We start from the raw sequence: 27535 nt of genomic DNA on the forward strand, positions 1-27535 counted from the left end.
CCTTTAAAGCAATTGCTTTGACATGCTCAAATTTCATATGCAGCAAAAACTGAAGAGGACGAACAGTACCCTTTCCTCACCGTGAAAAAAAAAAAATAGTAAAAGGTATCATTTCAATAAAGCATTGCAACATCACAAAACTAGAGAATATCAACAAAACATTTCTAGAGTAATAAGTATATCTAAGTATTTTTTCTTTTCTGCGTGGAATTATAAACCATACCACAGCAACAGTTTTAAAATAGAATTTCCATTGAATAAATAGAAAGCTTATCCTGAAAATACAATATTCTGATTTTTAGAGCCTGTCATACAGGACATGAAAAAGAATACATACATCAACAATCAGGAAGTCCAGCCAGCACCACGCATTAGTGAAATAGGTTTGAAAGCCATAAGCCACCCATTTTAAAAGCATTTCCAGAATGAAGATATAAGTAAAAACTTTGTCAGCATATTCCAGCATGGTCTTGATAGTTTTACGCTGCTCTATGTATATATCTTCAAATGCCTGTGAAAAAGATTTTTGAAGATATAATTAAATGTATTCACAATTTGCAGTGTGGTATATAGTAGCCAATAAAAAATTTGAATTGGATATTTATGTGATGATAATACATATATCCTTCCCTCAAGCACAACTTTTGCTTTCACTCCATATTGTAGTCTTTTCATAAAGGTGGGTCCAAACACAGTATTCAGCTTTCAATTGAGCTGAACAGTGATCTGTGAAACTTTCTGTAATACCGTTCTCCATTTTAATTCATTTCCATGGATAGCAATGGCTTATTAACATAAGGATTTACTTTATGGTAGCTACAACTTTATATCAAAATTATGTGAGGGATTTAAAAATTACTGTGATACAGAAATTTTGAGGAACTAATAATTGAAACTAAGCTATATACAGTACTATACACACTAACCCACAAAGCAATCCTGACCAAAGATTAATAACTCTCTTTTCAAAAGAAAATATCTACATTGAACTAATTACTTCAGTACTTGATCAGCACATGTGATTCAACGTGAATCTGGTAAAATACCTTACAGACTCATGTTGGCGCCCTACATCTCAGTTTGACAATTCAGGTTGCTGTTGATAAGTTCCTATCTCAGCTGTGGTTTATTTTAAATGTCCATAAGACAAAAAAACCTATTATCATCAATATGAGGCATGTGAATACCAGTCTGATATAAGTCATTTCTTCTTTCCATTAAAACCACCTTGTGAACTTGCCAAACAATTTATTTCATGGCCCCTGAGCAAACTCTTATGTATCCTACAATACACACCAAATACATTTTGATATATGTTGACATTAGAACATCTATGAATTGGATGTTAAATTCTATATGTTACCTGTAGCTATATAATTAACTGTAATTCTACATGCTTGATGCTTAAAATAGACACAATAGTTCCACACTGAATTTACCAGAGCACCACTGCTGAGAAGAATCATGAAGACAATGAAGGTCTCAAACCAGTTGTGTTCAACAATCTTATAGCAGGTTTTCCTAAGATTCCACCAGATTTTCCCTTTTCCATCTTCTACACTGACTTGACAGCATTTGAATCTCCTCACACAGCCTAAGTGCAATAATAAATTTTGAGATGTCAGAATAAGGTAAATATTAGGAATCACAATGAACAGAAGTCATTTGGCTTATTTCAGTGCTACTGCAATAGATGTTTGCGGATAAGCTTCTCCTATTCGAAGATTTTTGTTTCAATATTTGAAGTTAATTTTGTAACTTTCATAATACCTTCCAAGAAGAGAGAGCCAATGCAAGAACAGTACATCTATGGCAGTACCTCTGAAGGGGTTACTAATACAAACAGAAAATACAACTATAATCACAAAGCTGCTTCTTGATTTTGAATAAAAATAGAATCCAGCCCAAATCAACACAGTTAAGTCTAGTCACCATGCATGTATTTTGCTTTGCCTACCTTCTGTAAAACAAGCCTCTGGCTCCAGAGCTTCTTCAGGTTCTGCTTCTGGCTGTTCCCCCTCCGGAGGTAGTCCAATATCAACTGTGCTGCCTTCTGATGAACTGGATGCATTTAATTTCTGTGAATGAAACCCCACATAATTATTTTTTTCAATTTTAGATATTTTGAATAGAAATTCATGTTTTAAATGCATACCAAAATATTTTGCATGTATTCCGTGCTCTGACATTAAAATAATTTCTTATCTACAATCTATAATGCCAAATTGCTCTACTACAGGTGAGGTCACAAGATTAGAAACTACATCATGTGCATTTTCCCTATTGAAAATATTTTGATATTTTCATACAAGGAATTACTGAAATTATTAGACTACTATTCTGAGCCACACATAAGAATTCTGAAATGAAATTTCAGTGAGTTAGGAATGGGTACCTTCCACACTTTGTACTGTTTAATTATTCCAATCATGTGGCTGCATTTTAGATTACACTTCAGATAGCATGTGTTAATACAGATAATTTTCCAACGTCATGACCAAACCAACAGCAAGCTGCACAGATGTATTTTCATGTCTCAAGTAAATGTTATTCTATCAAGTCTGTAAAATCTAAAAAGTTTTAATATAAACTTTTCATTATCATTGACATGAAAACACACATTATGAGTTGTATAGGATAGTTTAATTCTCTTTATTTCCAAAAGAGCAGCACATATACTTAAGAGCAGCAGCTGATATTTTGCATTCTCACTTGCCAATGCATTTTCTGAATTTATTGTGCATTTTGAAACTACTTATTACTTTCGTACAGTACACATACATGTCCAATCACTATAAAAGTAAAAAAAAAAAATCTTTATTTTTGGAAGACTGAAGTGAAAACAAATGCTTTTAAAACAATACTTCATAAAACAATACTGCATCAATGAATCATGACGATAATATAATCCAGATCTTCAAAATTATTCTTTCACACCATCATTATGTTGGCAACAGACAAATATGAGTACTATAATAAGTAAAAGTAGTTTGATCACGGCATTCTATGACTCTTCTAATGTTATCACTATGTGGAGTATAACATCAGTAAAATGGCTGCATTGATAAGTAGCTAATTTTATTAAGGGAATGATGTAAGCATATTTAGTATACAGTTATAGGCAATTAGACAGAGATGGTCCACAGTAACGTTAAAGATATCTCTTTGCTGACACTTAAAACTTAAGTTAGAGGCATTATTCCTTTAAAAGATGTCTGAGAAGCTTAAAATTCCACACAGTTTTTTTGTAAAGGAAATATAAACAATATTATGTTAATACAGAAAGTACCATAATACTTTAATGGAATTTTACATTGCAGACAATATTAAGTATGTTCTTCAAACAAAAAGATTAATTCCTTTCTCCCCCACTCTGATTTTATCAAATCACACTGACAATATATTGTATTGTGATTTTGACATAGGCTTAACTTTGATTTTTGTGTACCATGGTACACTATAGCCCAGATTCCTCTAAGGAAAACCAAACAGATGGCAACATTATTGTAGGGTGTATTATGCACGTAATTTCAGTGATATCTGTGCACCCTTTATGTTTCTTTGGAAAACCCAGCTTACATATTCATGTTTCAGGTTGTGCATGAGCTAAAGCTAAGCATCTCTGAGGTTAGGTCCAATGTTCAAAGACATGGATGCACACTTTTCTGCAGATTATTATTTACAAATTTTTCATATTCAAATTATAGATAATGTATCGCTGTTTGGTCATTGTGGAATACTGCCTCTAAAATGGAAAAACTGGAAAGTATGGGATAAATACTGTAGTCCTTATGGAAGTCAATCATTAGTTTTAGGAAAGGCCAGAAATATCATAAATGCAAGGTACATTCCAAAGAAATGTATATATGATGTTAAAAATTAACATCTATCAGTACAATACAGTAAATAATTTTTAAACTGAGAAGTGACTATCTGTATGTATTACGTAGAATTCTCTTAGAATGTTGCTTGCATCATTCCGATCTGGACAGCATTTCTAGCAGAATGCTGTAGTAGTAGCAGAGCAAACAAAAATTATGAACTGGTTAAACCGTAAGTTTGAAAGACCTACTGTCCATTCTTTTACAGGAAAATGAACAGTTCAGTAACTCAGATATTACACAGTTAGTTTAATCATCACTTGTTAATTTTTAAGAAGGGTCAATGAATTCCTATTACTGAAATTGCATAAGACTAACAGTTAACTCAAGATGGAAGATTAGAGATATCCACTATAAGGAGAGATCAAAAAGATCATATAGTAAAGGTATCAGTAGAACAGTCAATTAACAGGAACATCAGAAAGCCATCTTTATTTATGTGGGTCAGTATGCATGGTGAGTTGTATCTTTCAAGTCTCTTCTCACTGAAAATCTTGTATGCTTCTTTTAAAGAGCTGTAATAATGATCACAGGAGTTAAGCTAAACAGAAAAATCCTAAAATGAATCAACAGCAGCTGGTAATTGAAACACAACAATTAAATGTCTCATCTCACTGAGTTAACTTCTATTAGTCAGTTAACTTCTATTATCAGTTACTCTTCTATTGTTGATGCAACAGAGTATTTCCTTAGCATATTGTTCTGTTATACCTGAACTTAGCCCCAACCTGATCAGTATATGAAAAAGCATATTATAAAAATTATTCAATACAATTCAATCTGTAAAAATTCAGTATCATTTGGGGAAGAAAATATTTAAGATTTCAACAGAAATTATGGTGTCTCTTTTTTTGTTTGTTAATTATAACATTGAATTTATTGTATGGCATTGTATACAACATTTATAAAATTTAGTATGCATTACAAACAGCTAGGAAAGTTTTATGATACAACATCTTAAGATTTTACCAAATCAGTTAAGTTCAGTATGCTAGGAGAACTTTTCAGTAACAATCACTTCTGCTGTGGTATAAAGCAACTGACCCAAGGATGCTGTACTGATTCCTATGTATTCAGCACATCACCACCTGGGAATGGACCATGTTACTGCTGATTATATTTTGTCCATATGCTGCCTAACTGCAGACCCTGATATGTTAGGTATGTAGCATATGTCCCAGTTCTTCACCTTAACATATCCATAGTTATCTTTGTATCTCTGCTCACCAGCATGACAAAAACTGGATTTATGCAATGCTATATACTTAACATGTATGCATCTTTTTTAAAAAAATGAAGCCATAGAAACAAGATAATCATCATATCCAAATGTTATCTTTGATATAACAGTAAGTCCTTTTTAAGCCTTTTTTTATATCATAGTTCTAGGTTTCAAAAGTATTCATTCACCCAGATTATAAGAGATTTATCAGGGTGAAATATTAGACACTCTTCAAGAGTTATGATGCTAGATTTTCTCTGAATAGTATGCTAAGGAATCTACTTTTCAAAACCTCAGAATGTACATACTCCATCTCCTTTTCACAGAAGATGGGACAAAATTACTTACATGGTTCTAAAGCAGCAGTATACTGATTATCAGAGAGAGAGAGAGAGATATTTTATGTCACATCTACCAACAGCCTTGCCAGTCATGCTTTAGTCATATGAGATAAAGATTTAGCTTTCAAGATAGAAACTGAAAGTGGAAAGCAGCTTGCTATCAGAGCAGCCAGGATTAGGTCAGGAAGTTTTTGACGTAATTACTTTCTGAACCTTGACAACATCTCATAGATTCGTACAATTCTGTTTCACTTAGAGCCAGGCCACTTTGAGATTCTAGCATTTCTTTCTGTCTTTGTTTCAAAGATGATTATCTGAGAGTAGATGAACAGCTCTTAGTTTAACATGTTTAAAAAAGCCTGAAATTTCAAGATTGGCCAGGATGCCACTAATAGCTGTTAAAATCGTAATTTAAGGGACTGAAAGAGCAAAGAGCAGAAAAGACATAAGAAGGAAGATGGCAGCAAGAAAAAACACCATTTTTGTTTTGCTTTTAATTTCCTTTCCTCACAAATATCTGTGATCATGTTAAATAATGGAAATTATATTGGTTTTATTTTCTTAGTGCTGTGTGGATGTCAGTATGAAAATGAGATGTTCTGTGATCAATATTATATCCAAACTTATCCAGTCTTTTTCAGTATAGCTGTATCACCTATGAAATCAACCAACTGGTAAATATCATTGTAGTTCAAATGATACTGTTAAGTGGAATCTGGATGCCACTCTTTCTTGTGCTTATACAGTCAGGCATAACAACTCGATCAGTTAAAAAAAGCAGAACACTAAATCAAAGCAAAACAATTCAGTGATGATTACTGTTTGTAAATACTGCAAAAAACCATGATCCCTAAATTCTAGTCCATTCTGTACTTTATTGCTATTCAGAATTCCTTTGATCTACTTATTTATAAGCATTTCATAAATGAAAATATTTGCAAGAATGTTGGATGAAAGCAAAAGCATCATAAGCAGCAGTGGAAATATTTGCAAAAGCTCTCCCACTGGAAGGTACTTAAAAAGGCTCTTTAATTCACACAAGCAACAGTGAAAGGGGATTTCTGAAACAGAGCAAGGGACTGCTGTTTGTAGAGATTAAGTGAACTCCAATTAACTCTAATATTAGCAACTTAATATCATCCACTATGAATCACAATATGCCAATATGATGTGACCAATTCACAATACAAAGCCTTAATTCTATAGAGTATCAAAGGATTTTGAATAACAAATATTTCTAAATCAAATTACAGTTTATGAGATAAATTATTCCTTCCAACATGTAAGACAAAAAGCTATGTAGTAAATATATTTTAACTACATTGATTTACCAAGCTGAAAGCAGCATCATACAACTACGGTGTTATAAATATTATGGCAATGTTTAACAGGTGAGATGTAAATCATACTGAAGCTGGGAACCTTTCTGTCCAAAATCAGTAGCTTATTTACTAGACTGATTAACTTTATTTACTACCAGTAAGATGAGAATAAGTTTAAGTTTCTCAGGGCAGACAATTTTAGATGTTTGGGGATGTAATCAGTTTGTGAGCATAATTAAAGGGCTATGGTCACACTGAATTGGTCCAGATCTTGCTCTCAGTTTTCTCTTTGCATCTCTACACTTATAAGTGCGGGTGTAAGTAAGAGCAGAACTGATCTCTGAATGTTTGACCAGCCAAATAACAATTTTACATGAGCTTTTTTAACCAAGTGATGGTCACATGCTTTAACTGTGGAAATTAAATGAATTTCATGCTTTATGGTGCTTCAAGTACTGCATATTAATCTCCAGAATAACTAAATGTTTATACAAGTACTGAGGAAGAGCATTTCTAAGAAAAAAATTGTGAAAAATAAAAATGTGACTATCATGAGTTTGCAAGCTACCTCCATTACAAGGTAAAATACAATAGTATGAAAATTTTCCAAAACAGCTAGCAGCTTTTAATCATCAACACAATTTACAAATGGACTTGGATAAGCTTCTGATGTGAAACACGGCTTGCTTGTTACATATTCTGACTTCCTTCAATAGGAAAGAAAACCCTTCAAAAATAGAATCCTGAAAACTTTACCATCAAGACTGGGAAAGGTACATAGCATGCACTGCAAAATACTATTAAAACATCATGGAAAGTATAGCATCTGAAACACAGAAATATTGGGGCTGCCGATCTTGCCTGACCATGCTGTGATGCGAGTCCCGTGTCTCAGCAGAGAGCAGCTGTGCATGTTTGTACTTTATTGCAATGAATGGGACAGGATCATAGCTGAAGAGCATGCAGGCCAGTCAATATCCGTTAAAAAGTGATTATATAGTATATACGTATAGATGTATAATTTGCTTAGGTAACCTGTGTAAAATTGGTGACACGATGCTCTGCCTCGCTAAAAGGCACCAGAGCTGCCCGCTTGACTGATCCAGCTTGGTTCTACTCCTGTGAGAAGTAAGAATGGTAGGAAATGAAGTTCAGGACACAGCACCTCTGCTTTTTTGCGCTGAATACTGCTTAAAGTAAAATATACATTATTAAAGTGTCTGCAACAGCATTAGGAAATCCCATCTTTTTCAAGGCATTTAAAAATATCTTGTAACTTGGTATATCTTGGCGTAATTACTAGCCTAAAAGTTACACTTAGCATAAAAATCTAATTATTATGCAGCTATACATGCACTACAACATTTTCTATTCTAAATCATCCTCGTACTACTTAAGGACCTAAAAAGGAAAGAATATTTTTATAGTTTCTATGCTGGATGACAATAATGCAGCTCAGGTCCACGGACCTTTACTTAGGACAACAGACTCAGCACAGTGACCCAATACTTGGTAATGGCCCTACTTTCACGTTAAAGTGTTATTTAGGAATTGTTCTCTAATTCCTTATTACATTGTATTCCCCCCGTTCCATTTTTATGAAGACAATGCTCTCATAATTAATTCTATTTTAGTTTTCAGGCAGTTTTCTGGAAAATTCCTTTTAAATTCACACCTACTAGCAGGTACAATATTGGATGTATCGTTTCTAGAAGGGCACAGTCTAGTTAACATTTTCATCGAAATACTGGAAAAGATGCATGTTATAATTAAAAAATCACCAAACAATAATATAATTAATTAAAAAACATTCTAATAAGTGGTAATTACTTTGTAGAAATTCAGCTTATTGCCCAATACCACAGTGAATATGTGTATACATAGAGAAAAGCAAAAGCACACAGACACACACTCAGTATCATCTGGCTATCTTGTGCAGTGTTCTCACAGAACATGGATGCCTAAGCTGCCCTTCATTTGGGATACTGCTCATGGAATGTGGTTTGGTGAGAGTTTCTAACTTCAGTTCTTTTATTTGTGGTATAAGCAATGAAGTGACTGGCAGATCAACACTCAGCAATAGCAGAATCATATAAATGGGAAAACATGAGAGAGCAGAAATGGAAGGCACATTATGGCATGACAAAAAAGAGGAAACCTTGAACAAAAAGACATTTATACTCATTTAATTTTAAAAATGCCTTCTTTTACTATGTATCATTTTCATGACAAGAGTGTTGGTCCTGTGACTAATAAGCCATCACTCTTAATATCAAAACCATAGTGAATAAGAATTTTCTAGTGAAGAGTGGGGACTAGGATTAAGACCAAAAAAAAAAAAATGCACTTTTTTGATTAAAATCTATTTGAAATTTAGGCACTTAAATAAAAAATATGCTCAATGTTTTCACTCAACGTCTGTCTCTCTCTTTAAGGTGCCTGAAATTTGTAAACGTTTCCCTTCAGTTTTTCATCTTCAACTTCTGCAAGAGTAAGAAATTTTAGTCCTGAATATGCTCAGAAGAGTTTCAGGTTTGACCAGTCAAAAGTTACTGGCACTAGCTCATTCCTGACTGAATTGCATTTCTTTGTCTTCTCACTGATCAGTCTGCAGTTCCTGAAGCATGATTGACACACATATTTATAGGATTAAATGCCTCGAAGAATGCAATGGGGACACTATTAAATATTGTATCTGGAGGAGAAAGCCTTTCTTTTATGCTGGAAGCTTAATGACTGGAGCTCATGTCTCCAATGTGAGATAATCTGCTTTAAATTTTTCCCTATAGGAAACCAATATTTTTGTCCACTTACAGAATAACCCAGTTGTGGTCCTTATGGGAAACTCGGGATTTGGTCCCCATTTCAAGGCAGTTTCTGCATTTTAGCCACTGACTACTGACTGTTAAAAAATTATAAATAGATTTTGTAGCACGGAAAATTTCATTCTCAGAATAGATACCTTAATCATTAAGCACTACCAAAAGTTATGTTCCTTCTTGCTACCACTGTTCAGTGAATCATAAATATTTTCTGTATATTTTATTTCACAGCTGTAGCTTCAGCATAAGAAATGGAGAATACTCCACTAGTACAGAACAGTCCTGTGATTACATTTTTAAAAACAGACTTCAGCAGCTAATTAATCTCATAATCACTAAATAAAATATTTAAATTACTTATTTCTCAGTCATTTTAATGCCATGTAGTACTTAAATTAGTAGAATCCAATTACACTTCCAAACTATTTTTGCAGAGAAGTTGCCAATTAAAAACTATCAGAGCTATAATCTATTTTGATAAAATTTCAGTTAATACATAACTTCATAACTTTTAAAAAAGAACAAGCACAGGAAAAGGTAGAGGACAATTTAAAACATGGTTTACTACTACCATAAGTGGGAGCATAAAATAAGAAGTGAAGAGAGGAGAGTTTTCCTGAGTGTATACTTCTGATCATACTGGGACTTCACAGTCAACATCTCAGAGTGTATCTGTGTCAGATTTTCTTTTAATGTCATTCATACAGTAATATAATATGAAGCATCACTGCCAGTTACAATATATCTGCAGAACAAACTAATGGTATCTTCTTCATACTTTCCAACTGAGACATTTAGAATGTTTTATGAAAAAATGATAGATTTAGGTTGACACCACCTGATAAATATATGTTAACTTTACAGAAAAATACAGAATGACAAATAGGCATTTGTTACTCCACCAAGATAGCAATAAATATTTTGTGATTAAGAAATCCAAAGTATTCTGTTTTCTAGTACTGAACTTAAGACACTTCCTTCCTAAAATTTCAGTACATCAATAGTTGCTAAGCAAGGAAAAGGCTGAAAGTGATAGATGGACCTGAACATGATTAGCAGGAAAAAAGAACAAACCCAGAAGGACCAGGCATTTATCAAGAAACTACATGATTTACAGGAAGACAGAAAAATAGCCTGTGCCATTACTGTCATATGCAATCATTATGGATGAGCTCACTGATAGGTGGAATTTGACCAGGTTAGCAGTAGAATTGCTGCTCCTTTGGCAGCAATAAGTTTTGAAACAGTTAACAATGGGACAATAGAACAATGGAACAGCAGAACAGTGGAAGGACAGAACAATGCACTAGCCCTATGTGGCGTAAAGGTGCCTGAAGAAGATTCCTTTTCTTATCCTATGTACAAAGATAGAATAGAATCAACCAAAATCCTACATCAGACCAAGAAACTTTCATTACAATCACCCTCTTTGTTACACAGAGCAATTAAAGGTTAAACTACAACAACTTCTGCTTTGTTCTACACCCAAATCATAGTTTTAAAGAGTAAGATAAATATTAATATAAACAGTCTGTAAATATTTTCAAAAGAACAATAAAGACATTTCTGAAAAGAAACAACAAAATATGACTGTGTGATGCAGTCTGTACAACAAACGATCTCAGGGTGAGATTTACTAGAATTTTAGCCATATTTATACCCTCAGATTCAAGCACGAGGAAATCACTTAAGAAAACCGTTATGTTAGTTTATGTCTACACTGTAGCATGTAGTACTGTTCAAAAGCACCCATGCTAATGCTGAATGAACTAGCATTGGTATTAAGCATAGCACAGACTTACTCCACCTGAGGTGGTGTGCCTCCACCACGTACAATTGTGCCGGACAGAGCACTGAGCTGACACAGTAATAATGGCTTCAGCATCCACTGTAACTCACTAAGTGCTAGCTCAGATTTTGTCCATTCGGCACCACATCGTGCTAGAAAGAGGAACATTTTATTACGGTCACAGTAGGTAACAAATTCAAGTATCTTAAAGCTTTGAAAATGACAATGGGTAGCCATATGAGAGGATCTTATACTGAGGTATAAAGCTATATTACTTCACTTCTTCAGTGGTTCTGCTGCTATCAGATGGATTGCTAGTGATTTATACGAAATCATTTAGTTATGCTGGTCCAGTATTTAAATGCACTTATGAAGCATGTAGATGTATTTTGACTATATCAGAAAGGTCAAAAGCATCAGAACAAACTGTTAATTTGACAGGAGGCACTCCAGAAAGCAGACAAAAGAGTAAATAAATTGCGCTGATGAAATAAGCATGGAGACACTTGCACAACCCCACACATTTTGTAAAACTTTTGGTATCCAGGACTATTAAGTTGGTTCATTTTCTTGTTAATGATTTAACTAAATAAAATAAGGGAAAAAAGTATTAATTTTCTAAAAAAATGTCCTATGCATCTTGATTATTACTGAAAATGCAATACACCTGCAACCTTTCATCAATTTACCTTAAATTTCATTACAAGTTTGTATATGCTGTTATACAGGTATTAAACAGAGATGTGAATGCAACACTAGTAACCTTAGGACAAAAATAAAAGCATCAGAGTATTTCAAATATAGAAACAGTCTTACCTCTTTGCTTTCTTCCAGGTCTGACTCGCTGCTGAACTCCTCCGTATTTAAGTTTTCAAAATCTGATTCCCCGACAGCAATTGGCACTGTCACAGTGAGACTTGGGTTGTTTATGAATGACATGTAATCACTTTCATCAACAACATATTTTTCCACACTGCTGCCTATGCCACTGGTAGTTCCATTCCCTTCTTTAAGATAGGCAAGGTTTTTACCTATTTCTACTATTGTGTGGTTGGAAATACAGCTGTCTTTTTTGTTGTTTAGGTCTTCAAGAGGTTTGATTTCATCTAAAACTTTCTGCTTTCTAACAAAGGCTTTTTGGATGAATTCACGCACTTTTCTCTTTACATAATCTATGCCTTTCTGAATCCTTGCCACAGCAATCTGTAGATTGTTCATTTCATTATCGTCGTCTGTAGCAGCAAGGTTGTCTGAACTAAATGAGCTCAACAGCAAGGCCAAAAAGAGGTTGAGTACCTAAAAGACAGTAAGGAGAAAATATACTGGATGTCTTTTTTCTAAGTCATAAAAGTAATTCTGTTATGGGTTGTTCAATATGACATAATTTATATAGCTAGCACTTTATTTCAACCCACCTTCCTGATATTTCCAGCTCATAATCCCTGTCCTCCCATATTTTATTATAAATGGTCAAAAAAAATTGTTAGCTTTGGGATTTGTCCTGGAAACAGTGTTGATAATACAGAGGTGTTTTCATTATTGCTCAGAAGTGCTCACAGAGAGTCAAGGCCTTTTCTGCTTCTCATATCACCCCACCAGCAAGTAGGCTGGGGGTGAACAAAAAGTTGGGAGGAGACACAGCTGACCCCAGCTGTCCAAAGGATATCCCATACCATATGATGTCATGCTCAGCATGTATAACTGGGGGAAGAAGAAGGAAGAAGGAGATGTTCAGAGTAATAGCTCTTGCCTTCCCAAGTAACTCTCACATGTGATGAAGCCCTGATTTCCTGGAGATGGCTGAACACCTGCCTGCCAGTGGGAAGTGGTGAATGAATTCCTTGGTTTGCTTTGGTTGTGCATGTGGCTTTTGCTTTACCTTTTAAACTATCTCAAGCCACGAGTTTTCTCACTTTTACTCTGATTTTTTTCCCCACTGGGGTGGGAGTAAGCAAGTGGCTGGGTGGTGCTTAGATTGTTTAACCTGACTAATATAGGTAAAAATCTGAGCTGTTCCTTGACTTTCTCCTCCACGCTGGAAGTAGCGCACAGGTCTACTCCTCAAAATGGAGAATGACGTACGGAGGCAGGATACAACATGATGTAGTAATTTATGCAAGCTATATCCATTGGCAAAGGGAATGCAGGCAGACTCCAGTCTTCTACAGTTCAACAGACCATAGCTTCAGGGTCTCTAGTTCAGAATATAATAAACTATATTTGTCAAGAATATATCAGTCTATTTTTGTTTTGAAACTAATTGCAGACTTTCTTTCATGACATTTTACAAACATAAAAGAGAAATTTGGACTACATGTGATTATGACAGATTATGTGCAAAGCTGATTAAAAATAATATTTAAATTATATTTGAAAATTCTTCATGTTCAAAGTTGCACAATATTTTAGAAGGTATACCACAGGAGTCTCTCATTAGTCTGGTTAAACTTGGTATTTATGCCTGTGGATAAGCATATTTACAAAATTTGTGGATGATACCAAAAGTGAAGGGATGCTAGCACTCAACAAGAACTACAATTAGGCATAACCATGGTAAACTGTTGAAATGATTCAAAATCAATATGGCATTTAATTCTGAAGTACTAGTGTGGAAATGATGGTTATAAATATGAAAAGTATATATACAGAAGGTGTGAAAACTGAAAAGGTGGAAGCACTGCAGAAAAGGGCATATAGGCTGCATCAGAAAAGCAATACTAGTACAGAAATTTCATGTGTCATTTGGGGATGTATCACAAGGAATGTTGGATGTAAGACACGGAAGTATAATTATTCCACATTATTTGGTACTTGTGTCTCTATCCAAAATCCTGCTTGGGAGGAATTCAGAGGCCAGCAGCAAAATGGATAAGCAGTTTAGAAATCATCACCTATGAGAAAGAATTAACAGCTAGGCTTATTTTGTTTGAGAAAAAAAAAGACTGGAAGTGGAAACAGTAAGCCTTTAAGTATTATAAATGATGTCATGAAGACCATCTGTTTTCCATTACTATTGAGACCAGTCAGTTTAATTGGCTGTAAAAGGTGATTTGCTAGATATCTTTTTAAAAGACATTTTTAACTATAAGCATAATTCAGCACTCAACTTACTAAAGGAGTTATAAACTTAAGATTTAAAAGAAAACTAGACAGACATTTTTCATAAATGATCAAGGTACATTTGAACCTGGTTTAGAGAAAGGGAAAATGAATTACATGATCTCCTATAGTCCTTCTCCAGTCTTCATCTCTGATTTCTAAATCATGAGAAATAGGAAACATGTTTCTAGTAGTTTGCAAAAATCCCCACTGATTACATACCACTAGGTTTCCAATCACCATGACCATCATGAAGACCGTAAGGCACATGGTTTGGCCTGCAACCTCCATGCAGTCCCACATCGTTTCTATCCATTCTCCACACAGCACTCGAAACACAATCAAGAAAGAGTGGAAAAAGTCATGCATGTGCCAGCGTGGAAGTTCGCAGTCGCTAGAGATCTTGCAGACACATTCCTTGTAGCTCTTCCCAAACAGCTGCATCCCAACCACAGCAAAAATGAACACAATGATGGCCAGCACCAGGGTCAGATTCCCCAGAGCCCCCACTGAGTTGCCAATAATCTTAATCAGCATATTTAGAGTTGGCCAAGATTTTGCCAATTTGAAAACTCGAAGCTGCAAAACAGAAGAACAGTATACAGTTATTCATGTTATTAATTGTAATGAAATTATTGTTATACATTTCACATACGTTACCATGTTTCTAAATCATGTCTTATGTAGCCTTTAGAAACTTACAAAATCTATGTTTCCAGTTCTTTGTACAATACTAGATATAAGCAGTCTTAAATCCTGATTCAAGTCATAAGAAATAAAAAATACTGTGTCTATGCTCATTTGAATTATATTGCAATCATCACAAGGTCTCCAATTCAGACTTTCCCTCTTTTAGTGACTTCAGATATCTATAAACAAGTTGTACTTGTTGGACAAATTGGACAAACCAGTCTTTTCCCTTTAATTAACTGTAGGAAATATTACTAAAAATAAACGAGCACACATGAAATATGATCAGTTTAACAGGATTGTAAGTGTATAGACACTTCCACATCTCTCATTTTAACTGGCAGAGAGATGGAAGAAATGGTTTTCCTAGAAAGAGAAACAAGGCGGAGTTGTTAATGACAGGCATACAAGTTAATCACAAATATCTTTAACAATATGTTTTCTGTCATTTAAAATAAGCGTAACGTCTCTTACAAAGTTTGACATACAACATTGAGAAAAACTGACAGAGGAATGTGCTAAAGCACAATGTGAAACAGACAAAGTGAAATTATTTTGAAAGATACAGCAAGTGTTCAGACACTTGAAAGAATACTAAAAGGAATATCAATTCCTGTTCATGACAGAGCTATCTAATAACAAACAGAGATACTGTATTGACTTTCAAACAGAAAACCTGTTAGACAGCAGATGGACCCTTGCAGAGGATGGTAAGAGGGCTAGTAGTGATGAAAAATCCCTATCCAAAGAAAAATCTCAACACTACTCTCTTCAAAAACTAACCATGTAAGCAAGCTAGTAACTATCAGCTAAAGCTGTCAATAAACTTTTTTTAACTAATCCAACTAAGTGATTTACTAATCTTCAGTCATAGATAGTGAGGGCCTGTAGCTCTTGTATTTTTTATTCCCTCACCTAGGGAGAAAAATACTCTAAGAGATACTACTGTTAACAAAGTTAATCCTTAAAGCATAGTCACTGCAAGAACAGAATTGATGTTGACAATGTCTTGAAGAAGAAATAAATGTTACTTAGTTAATATGTAAAACAAACGACATAATACATGCCATCTAGCGGGCATGCAATTTAGTATTTTCTAAATTCTTATGAAAAGATGTTCTGTTTTAGCCGAATATATGATGTACAAATGAAAAATGCACCACATACATGCACAAATACAAAAATATAACATAGAAACATATTTTATTTAGCATATTTACCAATCGGAATGATCGAAGGACAGATAATCCCTCTACATTTGCAAGGCCAAGCTCCATTAAACTAAGACTCACAATAAAACCATCAAAAATATTCCAGCCCTCTTGGAAATAATAGTAAGGATCCATGGCAATTATCTTGAGAAACATTTCTGCTGTGAAAATTCCAGTAAACACCTGCAAGGAAAATATACTTTCTTACTCAATTTTAATGAGAAAATATTTGAAAAATAAAACTAACAGTATCAACTTCGGTAAATTATATCTTCAGCAAACAATTACTGATAAATCTGAATAGCTTCTCTATATTGCCATACATTGGGGTTAGAAATTATCTGCCATGATTACTGGGACTTCCCCCTCCACAATTCCCTGAACACCCAGGACCTCAGGAGGTGTGGGAATGGAACTGAAAGTTCTTATGATTTGTTCTTATGATCCATCCAAGAAAAAATTTTAGATAAATTTATTTAACCAGCTCTAATGATGGAAGCTGAGGGTTCTAAAAATCAAAATGCATATTAACTCAATAAATCTTATTATCTTTTTCTCCATAAAGCAAGTGGTGAAATTCACAACTGTCAACAAGGAGGGATTCAGTACAGCTTAAATTTAAATTTAACTATCTAATGATCTAAACCATATAAACTAGCTATCTAATCTAACTTTAACTATTTAAATTTAACTATTATTTAAATTTAAATTCAACTATCCCAAGCCTATAAAAATATCTAGTCAACATTTTCTTTTAAATATATACACAAGATCAAAGAAGAATTATTTAAGAAAAACACATTTCACATACATGGCACATCATGAAAGACTTACAAGGTTTCCTACTGAAAGCACACCACTAAACTGTTCTGTCATTGGATAGTGCTCCATGGCCATGAACAGGGTGTTTAGTACAATGCAGATAGTAATGGCCAGATCAACAAACGGGTCCATCACAATTAAATTTACAATATGTTTGACTTTCAGCCAGGGAGTACAGCAGTCCCAAATCAAGCAAGTGTTAGCAAATTTATACCAGCATGGTGGGCATTTCTGTCTGGATTCTTCCAGTTCTAGAAAGAAAAATGAAAATAACATTTTAAACATATTTCTCTGTTCCAGTATCACCTGGGTATTTCCTTGAGGCCTAAATGCTGTTTTCCATGGTACTGTTGATAACGTAGACCTTTTGAAACCAAGGCCACTGTCAGTCAAAAGAAATTACCATTAAAAATAATCTGTCCCACTATGTTTTAAATGCAATGTGTGCTCACAGGCCAGAAAGCCAACTGTGTCCTGGGCTGCATCAAGAGCAGTGTGGCCAGCAGGTCAAGGGAGGGGATTCTCCCCCTCTACTCTGCTCTGTGAGACCCCTTCTGAAGCACTGTATCCAGCTCTGGGGCCCCCAACATCAGAAGGACATGGACCTGCTCGAGTGAGTCCAGAGGAGGCTACAAAGATGATCAGGGGGCTGGAGCACCTCCCCTGTGAGGACAGGCTGAGAGAGTTGGGGTTGTTCAGCCTGGAGAAGAGAACGGTCTTGGGGAGACCTTATAGCGGCCTTCCAGTACTTAAAGGGGGCTACAGGAAAGATGGGGAGGGACTTTTTAACAGGGAGTAAAGTCATAGGACAAGGGGTAATGATTTTAAACTGAAAGAGGAAAGATTTAGATTAGATAGAGAAGAAATTCTTTACTGTGAGGGTGGTGAGGCCCTGGCAGAGGTTGCCCAGAGCAGCTGTGGCTGCCCCCTCCCTGGCAGGGTTCAAGGCCAGGTTGGACAGGGCTTTGAGCAACCTGGGCTAGTGGAAGGTGTCCCTGCCCATGGCAGGGGGTTGGAACTAGATGATCTTTAAGGTCCCTTCCAACCCAAACCAGTCTATGATTCTATACATAGAATGAATAAAATATTTAAAAGTTTCCTCATGAAAGATAAACATTTAGAACAAACCTGAAATCAGACAACTGTATAGACAGTGTTACAGTCCACATGTACAAAACTGCTCATTATTACCTTCCTATTTGCTATTTTGGCCATAGTCATTTAAGTCTCCAAGTAATGTTTTGCCCTTTCTTACAAGTAGTTGCTTAATTCCATGATTCAGATTCATTGCATTTAGCCTTACAGAAAGAACAAGGTGATCCTTCCTTTGTGAAACAGCATGTCAGTTGAATTGGTAGAAGGGGATTTTTCTACTGCTGGAAGCATAGCTGTTTTAGTAACCTACAAAGAGCTTTTACCCCAAAACACAACTTCTCTAGAGAAACACTGCATTGACCAATTTCTTTCTGCTTGCATTTAACTTGGAAGTTTGCTGCTTCAATCTCAAACCTATTACTATGTTGAAAGCTTGACAGCTTTTCCAATATATCAGTCTATCTTTTAAAAAACCTACCTATATATACAAAACTGATCTTGCCTGTACCCTATAGGCTGAAATAGCTGCCTCAGAACATCACTAGTACTTAATGTAACATATATTTAATAGCACTTTATGGCATTGTAATACAAAAATTCTGTTACATACCTTCCATTGTGTTTGTAAGCATGCTGGCTATACTCATTGCTCTTTGCCTTGCACTAGGATCTGTTAGGTAGTCCATAGGAACATGATAAGAACTAGACCGTCTCTTTCTTAAGTCAGTTTCTGTAGTAGTGCCCTGAAAATAAAACACTGATAAAATAGCCTATTGATTGTTCATTTAATAAGAATAACACTGTAAATTAGTATAGAAGTATAATGATTTACAATACTCTGCTGTCCTGCACCATGCTCCATTTATGTTGTGGTTTTGCAAGAGACTAATGTATGCCTAATTTTGCATATAGCAAATAGTTAAACACATCAGTAGGATTGCTCTTGTTTTTTAGGTATTTTGTTGGAACAGGGCTGAGACATTAAAACAGATTTTAGACTATAAACAGTTTTTAGACTACAAAAATTTCCACAATGCTTGCAATGAGCTCCGCCATAAATATATTTCTAATTAGGCAGTGAAGTCTTTTTCTAAACGTGAAAATGCACAGCCCACACAGCTAGCAGTTAAAGTACAAAGAGTAAGTGTATTTTCTTAAGATAACTCTTAATTTAGAATAAATTATCAATTTTCTAGCACATGTGTTCAAACAAAATGAAAGAAAAAATATTTAATATGTTGACGTCTCCAAAAAAACTAACCAGAAAAATTGTTACAGGAACACTATCACAAGCCATGTAAATTGCACTATCAGTGTTACATCAAAAGTTTCATATATAGTCAGCAGGAAGTTAAATACTCATTTAATATATTCCATTAAGTAAATAAATTATTTTTTTTATTTTGATATCCTGCCTGATATACAAAGACAGAACCTTCCAGTTAAGTCTTCAGTTAGCACAATGAGTCAACAGGTAAGAGTACACATACAACGGGTATGTGTAAGAGTACACATACTAAAATTATTAAATGGTTTACTATGCTATCTGTTAATTTCCCGTAAATTAGCATATATTTTCACATATTTCGTTAATGAGAGGTAAACAATTTCAGTTTCTGCTTTAGCTTATAACTGGAATATATGAAAGGAGCATTCACAGCTTGGCCAGAAAGGGAATCATTCCCAAGTGACTAAAGTTTGTAGAAACAGTAGCTGATCACAGAGGGAGAGGACATCATGCCTGAGCTATTGCAGACTTCCTTACATTGCTAGCAGTGGCTGCTTTATCAATCATCACCTCTGGCAGAAGCTGTCCAGTAGGTGACATCAGAGCTGGTGGCCCACCGACTAAAGAAACTACTCCATTGCAATCCACAGTGCTGTGCATCTTCCCATTTGCTGGAAGTGGAGGTACTGTCCTGGATGACCTACTGGCCTGACTGATGTTACTGTTGCGCCGTTCACTGTGTCTATGAGGAACAAAGAGAGAATCTCTTCTGCTCTCATTGTCTTCAAAAGTGCTGTGCTCATCATCAGCAAAGTCATTTTCTGATCCTACATCCTTTGCTCGACCTCTGAAGCTGAAAAGACTTGTTCTGCTATTGCGCCTTGGGGAAAACAGGGAGCCTCGAATGCTCAGCAAAGACTGCAGGCAAATAAAAACAATGATTATCATGTGAAAATCCATTTAAATATAATGTTTTCATACAGAGGAAAAAACCCCCAGTGTTAACGTCTTAAAGGATAAGGTCATCTACAAAGAAATGAACTGCTACAGCCCACCCTTAATACACTCCCTTTTGGGTAGTAAACAAAGAGCACATAAGCGACAGACAAAGACTAGTTATCTTACTACGTTGGATATATTAAATCAATTGGTTTAATTAAGAGTAAAAGAAACTGCTTGACAGAATTGTTTCCTCTGCCATTCTGCCTGTTTTATTACCAACTGTTCATAAACTGAGTAAGCACATTAGACACTATTTACCCCAGGTTTGCATTAGTCTGACAGGCTGAGTAAATAAAATTTTAGGCAAATTTCTGTGACTCAGTCTGCACACAGAGGTAGCTCTCAAATACTGCGTAGTTTAAAAAACATGCACATTTTTTCAGATACTAGTCAAGTAAGCCACAGTAAGGTTTTCATTTCTTTTTTAAAGTCTTAGCTATCCTGAATATGCAAAGATATGCCTGTAATTTTGTATGAACAATCTCACCAATCTTCATCAGTTTACTCATGTGAGTAAATGTTCTGCTATGGGAAGATCTTTTCAGGATCAGAGTCAAAATAATGATCTAATCTTGAAAATAAATATACATGTTCTTAACTGTAATTCATGTCAGTTATTCTCTTGATTATCATTAGCACCTGATTTCACACAAGATCTCTATGAACAGCAGAGATGATATATAACAAAGCAGTGTCTTTGTTTCTCTTCTGCAACTTATCTTTATGGACCTGAGCACCATTGTTCTAGGTACTGCAAAATGCAGAACTAAAAGGCACTCTGCTAAGAATTTATCATCTAAGTGAAACACAACAGATGGATACAAAAAGAGAGGGAATACAAGGAGGCAAAATTGATGGGTATGACAAATAGTGGTCTTAGCTCACCTGAAGTCACTTCCCTGTCAAGCTTTCTGTAGGCAGCATGGTAAAAGAGAGTTTTAAAGAGGGATTTGAAGAAAAGCAATGAAGTGCTCTGTGGAAACTCATGGGAGCTTCTTCCAAGCATGAGGGGCAGCATACCAGAAAGAGCTCAAAGAAACTAGTTTGAAATTTAACAGGAGGTTATGGATGCTGGCACAGGTCAAAGATGGGACTTGAGTTGTTTACTGTGAGTAGACAAGGTGGGTTGGGAGGAACTTTAGGCACAGTATGTTTTATGTTATTAAAATATCTTTAGGTAGATATGTTTACTAGCAGATTAGGTAAAAGCAATGAGATAGGTTAGTGCTCTTTGTAACAACATTCTTGATGAATACAGCAGTAATTGGGACATGGAAAGAGGTCCAAGTTAAAAATGATTCAGAGTTGTGGGTCCAGAGTAGAATTAAAAAAAAAAAAAAGAGAGAGAGAGAGAGTGAGAAGGGAACTAGCAAAAGGCCTTGTGGTAATCCCTTAGAAAACTGTCAAAGGGGTAAAATGATCTTCTAAAGTACAACTAAACCAGGAGAATTGATAGGAGACAAAATCATGAATGTTAGGAAGAATAAGTTTTCAAGAAGAACATAATGGTCAGTTACATTGAAGGCAAGTGAAATGGCAAGGGAAATGTCAAAGATGAGATATAAACCTGAGTTCTGTCTAGGAAGAGGTTATTGAAAACTGGTGAGTGGAATTTCTGTTTAGTGGCTAGAACCCAGAGTGAAAAGGAACTTGGGCTGGAAAACCAGTGGGGAGGGGATTGCTAGACTGTCATAGTAAACAGTGGTAAATGAACCAGAAAATGAAAAAGTAAGAGAAGCAAGTTGTATGAGGAATGCTTCATTTCTTACAAGATGGATGAATTGAGCTGCAGTTGAATAAGGCTGCAGTTTGAATGAAGACACAAGCAAGAATATGCACCTAAGGGATCAAGATGGGTCTTCAACATGAAGTTGAAGTCAATGGATATAGGTGTGAAAATTTGTATAAGGAACAGAATGCATCATGAACTAACTAAATTCAGCAATGAAGTTTTACAGAGATTAGACAGTTAACAACATAAAACAGACCAAGGAGGGGGAAAAAAAGAGGAGGCTGTATTATTAAAAAAGGAAGTATGTTAAGAAGTGGAAAGAGGAGTTAACTTGGTAGAAATGGGAAGCTAGTAATATTATATTCCCACAACAGTCTGATCTAAGGAGGACAGTCTTTAATAAGAAAATATTGGATGAAGAGGTCTGAGCTTCTTTGAGAATGGGAACTGGAGAATGTGATACATGAAAGAGAATATGGATGGTCATGATCTATTTAGGGATGAAACAGGCTTTCCAGAGACAGTAACAGAAAAATGATTAAAACGGAAGGGATGAGTTTAGAAGTAGTGACTAAAAAGAGGGAGAAAGTCATAAAGACCAGGGAGAATCGAGAAGGTGGGGATAAAAGGAAGAAGCATATTGAGGCACATAAAGGGGCAGAAAAAGGACAGAATGGATGTGAGATATGGACTTGACGTGCTGAGGCAAGAGTTGGAGGTGGGCAAATGAAGAGGAGGTCTGAAAACTGTGGAAGAGATAACATAATAAAACTATCGATGGGAGATGCAGATGGCACTCTGAGTCATGGGTGTTTCAATGTAAGAGAACACATGCAAGGACACATTGCCACATATATTTCCACCTTCTTTAAGATAATACAATTAATGGTCTCACATAAAATAATTTGTCAAATTTCACATGAACATTTATGCAATTTCTACTAGGGTTTGTTTGCATCCCAAATTTTAGTACTTTTCTGAATTAAAACATGAAGTTCCTTTGTGCATGTACCAAATTTTGAAGACACTGATCATGCTGAATACATCCATCTTGATGGGGAGGTAGGTCTGTTTTCATTAAGAAACTTGAAATACAACTAACTTTAATTAAGACACATTATTTTGATTTTTCACACATAAATTCAGAATAAAACTAAAATCTCACAAATTTTTACAGTTTCAACTTTGGCTGCAAGTATAAACTTGGTCATACTTTGATTTAAGATATTAAAGAATCTGTGGTATCTTTTGCAAGAACTGACCCAACTCCTTTACAGGGTTTTATTTATATGATGAGTAGACAACATAGATATTTAAGATGTAATAATACTATGGTACCTGGTGTGGGGAAGAGAATCTCTTTTCGTATGTCAGTCTATTCCCCTCAATGGAAAATCGGAAACCTTTCCTTTTGATGCTGTCCTCTGATTCAGATTTGTGAAATTCTTCCCCATCCTTCTCCTCGCCTTCTGATTGTTCTTTTTGCTTTTTTTTCTTTCTTCTATTCCTCCTCTCTTTAGCACTCTTTGAACTTAGTTTTGATGCCTCAGAAGAACTTTCGGAGAATCCACCCATTCCACCTACTCCACTATAATCTCTTGAGTCAGCTGCTGCAGCTGCTGCTGCTGCCTATATGTACAAGCACATATGCAATTTACAACATTTATACAAACACACACCACTCACTATTTTAAATTTATTGCTATTCTTTAAAAAATAATGATTTTGAAATAAAAGCAATAATCCCACTTCACTGAGCCCAGCACATCATAAGAAGTAAAATTTGCAAAATACCACAGGAACCATAAATTGCCACTGCTCCATAAACCAGAAGTTAGAGAAGCCCAAGGGAAAATTGTGCTGTCAGAGAACCGAGTTAATGAGCATCTGGTTTAGACTGGAGCAATATGTTGCAATGAATTTTTCACCTGAAATATTATGTAAAAGGAAGGAATCAAGTCTCAAACAATAGGAAAAATTCCTGTTAACAGAAAGCAACACTTTCTTACAGCATTTTGCTGGATTTGGAATACTCTCTAGTCTATTAAAGATCTGGTGTAACATTGTTTATCTCAGTTTTGCAAATCATAATCAGAGATTTAAGTTAAACTGCAGGCTATTAGAGACCTGTTGCTCTTTGAAATTTCAGACATTTGTGGAACATTTAATTAACATTTGTTTACAAGTTGTGGTAAAAAAACCCAAACAGGTAACAACTAACCAAACAAAAAAACCCATCCTGTTGCTGACTTTGGTTGTGTGCTTACATGGAAGATATAGTTCAACATACTGCTCTATGTGGCCACATGTGAAGCAGGTATTATCAATTATCTTATTAAAGATTTCAGAGTCTTCAAAAAATGAAAGGGAATTTCAAAGCAGTATGTAATCAAGAAGTCTGTACCACAGAAGCCTTTCTCCAGTTTCTCCACTTCCAGTTTTCTTTAAAACTGGAACACTATGGCTTTCTGCTGTGAAAGCTGGGGAAGGAGAAAAAGCCAAATGCTGCTGAAGCAAAATATTTCTCCCACAGCACTACAATAGTTTTGCTTGTTACTTAAATAACCAGAATTCCTGGGAGGTTTTTTCCCACATCTCCATTTCACAGAATCACAGAATGGTCGAGGTCAGAAAGGAACCTCTGGAGGTTGTCGTGTCCAACTCCCCAGCCCAGAAAGGGTCCCCTAAAGCAGGTTGCCCAGCACCATGTCCACATGGCTTTTGATTATCTCCAGGGATGATTATTCCACAAGCACTCTGAGCAACTTGTTCAAGTGCTTAAGGAAAAAGTTAATTTCCATCTCCAATTTGAAAATCCAGTATTTTAGATTATTGGTTATAATTTCTGTCACAAATTAACAGGTTCACTCAAGTTAGCAGAAACAGTGCAATGGAAAACATTAAAGATTGCAAGATGAAGGAATTTATAAGACTGAAGGTAACATATTGTTAGGAATAGGGGAGTAAAAGTATTCTCATATGTGGACAGAAAGTGTCTGATGACAATCATGAATGGAAGAAGGAATTTTACTTTACCTGAGCTTCTTCCTGTTGCTTTTTCAGTTGTTCCAGCATTTGCTGAAATTCTGCTTCTTTCTGTTCTGCTTCTTCCATGGTTGCTTGATTCTGTTCTTCATAGGCCATGGCAACCACAGCCAGGATCAAGTTAATCAGGTAGAAAGAACCCAGGAAAATGACCAAAACAAAAAATATCATGTATGTTTTCCCAGCAGCACGCAGTGTCTGCAGAAAAAGAGATAATACACATTTTTACCAGACTTTTAAATACTGTTGCATAATATGGTAGCATCTGTGTTATAATCTAGAAATACATTATAAGATTGCTTTGTGTTAGCACAAGATTATTTAGTTACTCTTTCCATATACAGAGAGTATTATATCCTGACTATGTGCAAAAATCCAAGTTTTGTGTCTGCTATGGTCAAGGTAAATAAGATTCTGTAGCTTGAATATTTAGAATTTCTACCAATGCTAATCTGTAGTAGCAGTTGCTGCCCCCACTATACGTCTGTATTATAGTCTTTAAATCTAACAGTAGTGGGGCCACTAACCAGCATCTTACCTTCTTGTCTCATCAGTCCCAAACTACAATGCCACAAAGACAGTGCAGTATAAAAAAATGTCATGCTGCACAACATCACTGTCCTTCAGGTTAAGGATATGTGCAGTTCTGGGACAAGATGTAACCTTTTCAAAGACAACATATTTGTACTAGACTGCAAATCAATTTAACTAGCATCTATTTACAGCATGTTTGGGTAAGAAACTTTAACAACTTAAGTTCATTTACTCATTTGTGAATAGAAAGAATAATGTTTAACCACCTTCACAAAATAGCAGCTATTTTTTATTATGTATTTGAGTAGCACATAGGAACCTAAATCATGAACAGGGCCCTACTGCTTTAGACACCTTACATTTATGAAATAAAAGATGATTTCTGTCCCAAAGGCCTTAGGGACACGTGAATGAAAATAACTATGCAAGTACTATGTAGTAATGGTATTGGTGATGGTGCTGTTTATTTTAATAAGTCCTCACCAGCTGGTAAAGATTCTCCCAAAAGTCCTGAGTCATCAATCGAAACAGTGACAAGAATGCCCAACTGAATGTATCAAAACTTGTGTAGCCATAGTTGGGGTTTCTACCAGCTTTCACACATATATATCCTTCTGGACATTGACTACAAAAGAAGAGGAAATGCTATTTTTAACAACTACTCTAAATTACGATATGCTATAGTAAATCACAAAATTGTTCAGGAGTACCAGTTGCTAATGAAATTATGAACAAGTAAAATTGTATTCTACATACCTACGATAAAAATACATATCTTATTGATTTTCAATTTTTAATTCAATTTCCTAATGATATTTCAATGCTTTAATAATATAACTGTTAGTAATCTACCCTTCCCCACAATTTGTCATATCAATACATCTCCACCAGGACAAGAAAAGAATGTCAACTAGCATAGCTGATGATAAACAGTTGTTAGCAAGCTGGCAGCAACACTTATGCACATAGCATTTATGTGGTTACCTTTACAAAATTAGCCTAAGATGCTGACGAAAGCACCTGTGTAAATTCAAATCACATAGATGGTTATATTTAGGTATAGCTTCAATTGCAAAACATTGGTACTTTGCAACTCTATGGTACAGTTGATACTGAAGTTGATCACGTGACCTATTCTAAGTAGCTAATTATTTTTTCTTGATGCATAATGAAAAATTATGACCATTTTCTTACCCTGCATCAGAGCTATTGCCACACAGCAGAGCATCATTTTGTCCTTCCAAAAAGTAGAAATGATCTGTTTTTTAAAAAAATAAATTAAAAAGGTGATGAGAAAGACATCATTTATACCTAATAGAAACTGAGCAATGAAACAGACTTACACTTTAAGGAAGTAAGCAGTGCTAACAAACAGTTTAACTGCAATATATAATAAATATGAATGAAAAAAAGCATGGAAAATACTGTTTTGACAGGAAAATTACTTTTATAGAGTCTTGAAGTCGGCCTTTCTTTAGAAAATAGAAAGGTAGTTGTACAGCTGATTCTCAGTAACCTACCCAAATGAACAGGATACAATGGGTGGAATACCAAATTGTGTATGTCAGCAAATGAGTGAACAAATATCAGGAAATTGTGACCAAGAATGAGGGCAATTCCCTGCCTTTGTTCATTTATTTTGATATATACCATTTAGCGTTATTCATTTATAATTATTCATTACATACTATTTTATCCAA

The 27535-nt window shown here is 35.2% G+C and overlaps 1 protein-coding gene across 5 annotated transcripts in view; it reads right to left on the reverse strand.

Moving 5' to 3' along the window:
* SCN2A (sodium voltage-gated channel alpha subunit 2) overlaps positions 1-27535 on the reverse strand; it is a 77153-nt gene that overhangs the window by 15910 nt on the left and 33708 nt on the right. For 3 of the 5 annotated variants that reach the window (XM_026852631.1, XM_026852633.1, XM_026852632.1), the window contains exons 8-20: positions 27030-27093; positions 26319-26460; positions 25293-25499; positions 23595-23885; positions 20060-20440; positions 18905-19037; positions 17212-17450; positions 16387-16560; positions 14699-15055; positions 12194-12673; positions 1958-2078; positions 1440-1594; positions 338-511 (exon numbers count right to left, since the gene is read on the reverse strand). In XM_026852631.1, the coding sequence (XP_026708432.1) occupies positions 338-511; positions 1440-1594; positions 1958-2078; positions 12194-12673; positions 14699-15055; positions 16387-16560; positions 17212-17450; positions 18905-19037; positions 20060-20440; positions 23595-23885; positions 25293-25499; positions 26319-26460; positions 27030-27093 (2918 nt within the window). The remainder of the gene's footprint in view (positions 1-337; positions 512-1439; positions 1595-1957; positions 2079-12193; positions 12674-14698; positions 15056-16386; positions 16561-17211; positions 17451-18904; positions 19038-20059; positions 20441-23594; positions 23886-25292; positions 25500-26318; positions 26461-27029; positions 27094-27535) is intronic. The other 2 variants (XM_026852634.1, XM_026852635.1) reach the window with 1 other exon arrangement.

The sequence above is a fragment of the Athene cunicularia genome (genome assembly GCF_003259725.1).
Source record: "Athene cunicularia isolate RWA chromosome 7 unlocalized genomic scaffold, athCun1 chr7_part1, whole genome shotgun sequence".
Lineage (NCBI taxonomy): Eukaryota > Metazoa > Chordata > Aves > Strigiformes > Strigidae > Athene > Athene cunicularia.